At 44.3% G+C, this 5,000-nt stretch overlaps 1 protein-coding gene across 1 annotated transcript in view; it reads right to left on the bottom strand.

Annotated features, from left to right (window-relative positions):
• The window catches only part of slc4a5a (solute carrier family 4 member 5a), a 41,880-nt gene that overhangs the window by 33,425 nt on the left and 3,455 nt on the right, over window positions 1-5,000 (bottom strand). The window contains exons 2-3 of the mRNA XM_063896488.1: window positions 2,601-2,659; window positions 1,281-1,493 (exon numbers count right to left, since the gene is read on the bottom strand). Coding sequence (XP_063752558.1) covers window positions 1,281-1,493; window positions 2,601-2,658 — 271 coding nt within the window. The 5' untranslated portion in view covers window position 2,659. The remainder of the gene's footprint in view (window positions 1-1,280; window positions 1,494-2,600; window positions 2,660-5,000) is intronic.

Raw genomic sequence — 5,000 nt, 5'->3', positions numbered from 1 at the left:
GAGAATGCTTTGTAATGCAGAGTATCTGTCTCTCTGCTGTCCTGGTTCATAAAGCAGAAACAGCACCATCAGAGAGCACGGTGCAGAGGAGAGGCTCTCAGTAGCTTTAGAGGAGCTGTAGTTCCCCACAGCAGACGCTCATTAATGGCGTCCTTCATCATCAACACGTGGGATAGTGTCGGTCAGTCGGGTTCTGAAAGCAGCCTCTGTTCCTCAGTCCTGTTGAGTTCTCCTATCCACTATTCCTTAACCCCGGGACCTTTCACACAGAGGTCAAGGAACAGTAGATAGGAGCTGATGTTTTGACTATTCGACGGTAGTTCCTTTATAGCCCAACATTAGCCGCCTTTAGCTTAGCGGTGGTGACGTGAAGTCATGTGACCATGCTGTAGTTCCTTTATAGCCCAACATTAGCCGCCTTTAGCTTAGCGGTGGTGACGTGAAGTAATGTGACCGTGCTGTAGTTCCTTTATAGCCCAACATTAGCCTCCTTTAGCTTAGCGGTGGTGACCTGAAGTCATGTGACCGTGCTGTAGTTCCTTTATAGCCCAACATTAGCCGCCTTTAGCTTAGCGGTGGTGACCTGAAGTCATGTGACCGTGCTGTAGTTCCTGTATAAACCAACATTAGCCGCCTTTAGCTTAGCGGTGGTGACGTGAAGTCATGTGACCGTGCTGTAGTTCCTTTATAGCCCAACATTAGCCTCCTTTAGCTTAGCGGTGGTGACCTGAAGTAATGTGACCGTGCTGTAGTTCCTTTATAGCCCAACATTAGCCGCCTTTAGCTTAGCGGTGGTGACCTGAAGTAATGTGACCGTGCTGTAGTTCCTTTATAGCCCAACATTAGCCGCCTTTAGCTTAGCGGTGGTGACGTGAAGTCATGTGACCGTGCTGTAGTTCCTGTATAGCCCAACATTAGCCGCCTTTAGCTTAGCGGTGGTCGACTATTAGACCGTACCCATGGACTAGTGAGACACAGGTGCGTCTGAGAAAAAGGCGGGAAAAAGACAAAGGCAGGAAGTAAAACCAAACATGAAACCTAGGGAGGGAAACTTTCAAAAATAAAACCAGAACCAAATCCCAGGACTGTTATAAGACCTAAATGTGGCGGTCCATCACAGAGTGGGCTCTTCCTCAAGCCTACCCTTCTTTACTGTCTATTGAACTCTGGACAGTAGATCACCATCATGGTGACTACATCCACTCCTGATATACAGTAAATGGCGGTCAGACCTCTTCTTCAAGCAAGCTTTTGGGCCATTTATCCGGCTGCCGACTTACTTGTACGGTTGATGTCACGTGGACTCTGCTCGTTGGAATCCATCAGCCCTTCCTCCATGTCTATGTCTCGGTAGCGGCTGCGGTCTGAGTGTTTCTGCTGGCTGTAGCGTCTGTCCCTGTCCATGTCGGAGGCCTCCCGACTGGAGCGCCTTCGCCTGCGCTTGCGCCGATATCCACGAGGCACTGGGACACCGATGTAGATGGACTGATGGTCTGGGGACAGGCATGGAGGATCACATGAATACTAGAGCAATGTTTAATCTTGGATGACAAAAGGTAACCTGGTGGAGTTGATTGATCAAAATATGACAGTCTACAAACTCGGAAAGTTAATTGGTGCACCCATTAGTTTCTCTAATGATCGGCATTTCCATATCTTCTCAAATAGCTGCTGTCCGTCAGAGATATATAAGGCGTCCTCTCCAATGTAAGGCCCTAAAACATCCATCATATTCAGGGTCTGCCTCAGGTTTATAAATGGTCGCTCATTTTTACTTTATTTATGCTTCTCCGGATATACAAAACGGAAAAACTTGGTGGAAGATATTCGTTGAAATGATCTTCTCTCTTGTACCTTGTGTTTCTTCCCGGAGGATTTGTTTTTGTGCAACACTAAAGTGCCAATTGGTTTCCTGCAGGACACCAATCTACTTGAAGAACAAGCTTTAATTGGGTGCAACTTTTCCAAAACTACATCATGAAAGTCCCCAGAATATTTGACTGGCAGCCCGGCACAGATTGTGTAACGAGGTCTTTCATTACCTCATAATACCCAGAGGAGGGTTCCCATAAACAAACTCTGAATACATTATGTCTCACACCGTGTCAGCTTATTAACAGCAGTATTGTTTGTCATTTAAAAATCAAATCCATTCAAGATCAGTCAGTCCTGCAGACTTCCCGTGATTTAGCTTTCGACTCGTATAATAATCTCTGTTTGACAAACAAAAAGCAGGAGCGTGTGAGTCCGATCGTCTGCTGGCAATTAAGGAGTCTCTTTGAATCTGATTACACGCTGAACTCCACAAGGAATAACTAAACAACGGGTGGGATGCAAACCAATATGGGGTGTTTGGAAAAAAGCACAGAAGCTGTGAACCTTCAGCTCAGTGTGAAAACAGAAAACACAATCTCCCGTCAATTCTCACTTTTCCTTTGCAGTCTGTTGGCGTTCACCCACACAGCTCTCTACAAATCAGACACTGTAAGCTGGTGGGATGATATTAGGAGACAAAGTGGGTGTAATGACTTCATTTCCTGTTTCTATTAGGGCCACTCCATGATGGATCTACTCTAGATAAGAAGCACACACACACTCACCTTCCTCGTCCTCATAGCGAAGGTGCGAGAGGCCCATCCCTCGGTCTCCATGGTCCATCCTGTTTAAAGAGGAGAGACCATTTATTGAATTTAAAGTTAGCCCTAACCAGTGGTAAACGATTGGCCCTTATTTCCGAAAGTGTACAGTAATCATACCTTTTGTGTCATCAATTACTCAGTAGATTAGATGGAGCTTTATAGTCACTGCACAGAGCACAAGTACCAAGACAACAAAATGCAGTTGCGGAAACCAGAGAGACGCTGAACTCCGTATTGCATCGCCATCTTTAAATCTCCCACTGTCCCGCGCTACAAACATCTTTAATGAAACAGCATGTTAGCCTATTCGCTAACAGAGAGGTGCAGTGATGACGTATTTTCGTAGGCCCACCAGGAAGTTAGCTAGGGCGGTGATGGCACCAGAAGGTCAGCGGTTCAAGTCCCTGAAAGATCCAAAAGACAAAGTTTTGCAAACGTATCGGAGATCAAAGAGGTTCCCAGCAGACTCAATTAATTTACAGTTGGCCTCGTATATGTGAAAACCAGTCTGCACCCAAAAGGCACGTAAGGTACATAAACGTTGTCTCCCGCTAAAGCTACGAAGCCTGTATGTTTAGTACCAGGATGTTCTCACTCGATTATCTGTGTTTCTGCTTCTCTGATGCCTGGAGAAAACCCTTCAGATAGGATAACGTTCGTGCGTAAACATCGCTAAATGACATACCAACGAGAGGAGATCACTGAGCAATTTCTCACAAAACTCAAGGTTTTTACAACAGTCGACTGCCTGGCCTCGCAAAATTATCTTTGGAATTGAGTCACCTGTTTAGAATTGCACAACTGAAACTGGAACAACTGCATATCTTACATTTACATAATAAGGTCCCATGTAAAAGGCCCAATGGAAATGCCCATATGCTTTCAGTCCTTTTTCTCCGTGATTGAACATGTACACCAGCGATGTTTCTGTACACACGTGTGCATGTGTTTCAGTGTGTGTGTGTGTGTGTGTGCGCGTGATCGTGCATCATTGCTTTTTTTTCTGCTCGCATACGGGCCTCCAGCTCCTGTTCACTGACCTGCATGTCGGGTTGCAGCGCAGATCAATGGAAAAATAATTAAAAGTGAGGCCATGTCGATGGAAATGTACATAATTAAAATGTGAGGATAACTTGTGGCTCGTGGGCCGGCACCGATCCACACATCGAACGCCACCAGAAGAAGTTTAAAGCCACCCTGTTCCTGCTGGTGACACATTAGAGTATTTACATGCACGGTGTTGGGTGTACAGTTCTGTGAATGCATGCTGGGTGCAATTTGGAATTTGAATTTCGTCTATTTCTGTGGAGCCAAATCTGATGTATTTATTGCAATTATTAAAACATTTTGGACGTTTTTTTGGATGAAGTGCATTATTGTTCAATAAATAATATATTGTTATTTTGGAGAATATTGATATTAACACTTTAATTTCCATTCATTGGAAATAAAAAACAAACATATTTTTTACTCTTATTTTCTGAAAACAAATAATTATTTACATTTTTTCCAAGACGAAGAGTTTCCTTTTTAAAATAAAGGAACTGTTCATCATTATACAGTTTTACCCTTTAAAAGAAAACTGTACATGCGTGTTTGATTGGTGGAAAAAGCTACATGACGTTGTTAGTATTGTAGGACGTTCTTAAGCACAAACCTCAGGCAGTACTAATTTAAAAATGGTTTCTCAAAAATGCATTTTTTTTACAAATATGGTGCCTGGTCTGAAGGTTCTGATTTGGGCAATCAGTGCCTTTAATATAGTGCAGTTCAGAAACGGGGAGACAGAGGGGTAGACGCGCTGCAAAGGGACTCAGGCCGGATTCGAACCTGGGTCCACCGCATCGGGAGCCTGCTCTACGCACTGGGCTATACGGCGGCCTGGTCTGAATGGTTTTCTGAATGTGTTTTTGGTTGTTATCCTGAGATAAGGTCTGTGGTTAATACGAGCTGAAGAGATTTAAACGTTTTGTTCTACGACAAAAATACGTCAGAAAAAATACCCCACTGATGGATTTAAAAACGGAGGTTGCTAACAAGTTTCTAAATGAGACGACTGTAGTTCCTTTATAGCCCAACATTAGCTGCCTTTAGCTTAGCGGTGGTGACCTGAAGTCATGTGACCGTGCTGTAGTTCCTTTATAGACCAACATTAGCCGCCTTTAGCTTAGCGGTGGTGACCTGAAGTCATGTGACCGTGCTGTAGTTCCTTTATAGACCAACATTAGCCTCCTTTAGCTTAGCGGTGGTGACGTGAAGTCATGTGACCGTGCTGTAGTTCCTTTATAGCCCAACATTAGCCGCCTTTAGCTTAGCGGTGGTGACCTGAAGTCATGTGACCGTGCTGTAGTTCCTTTAAAG

Source organism: Eleginops maclovinus, chromosome 12 (genome assembly GCF_036324505.1).
Source record: "Eleginops maclovinus isolate JMC-PN-2008 ecotype Puerto Natales chromosome 12, JC_Emac_rtc_rv5, whole genome shotgun sequence".
Taxonomy (NCBI): domain Eukaryota; kingdom Metazoa; phylum Chordata; class Actinopteri; order Perciformes; family Eleginopidae; genus Eleginops; species Eleginops maclovinus.
Note: the sequence above shows the minus strand (reverse complement) of the source record. Positions and strands in the feature narration are given on the sequence as shown.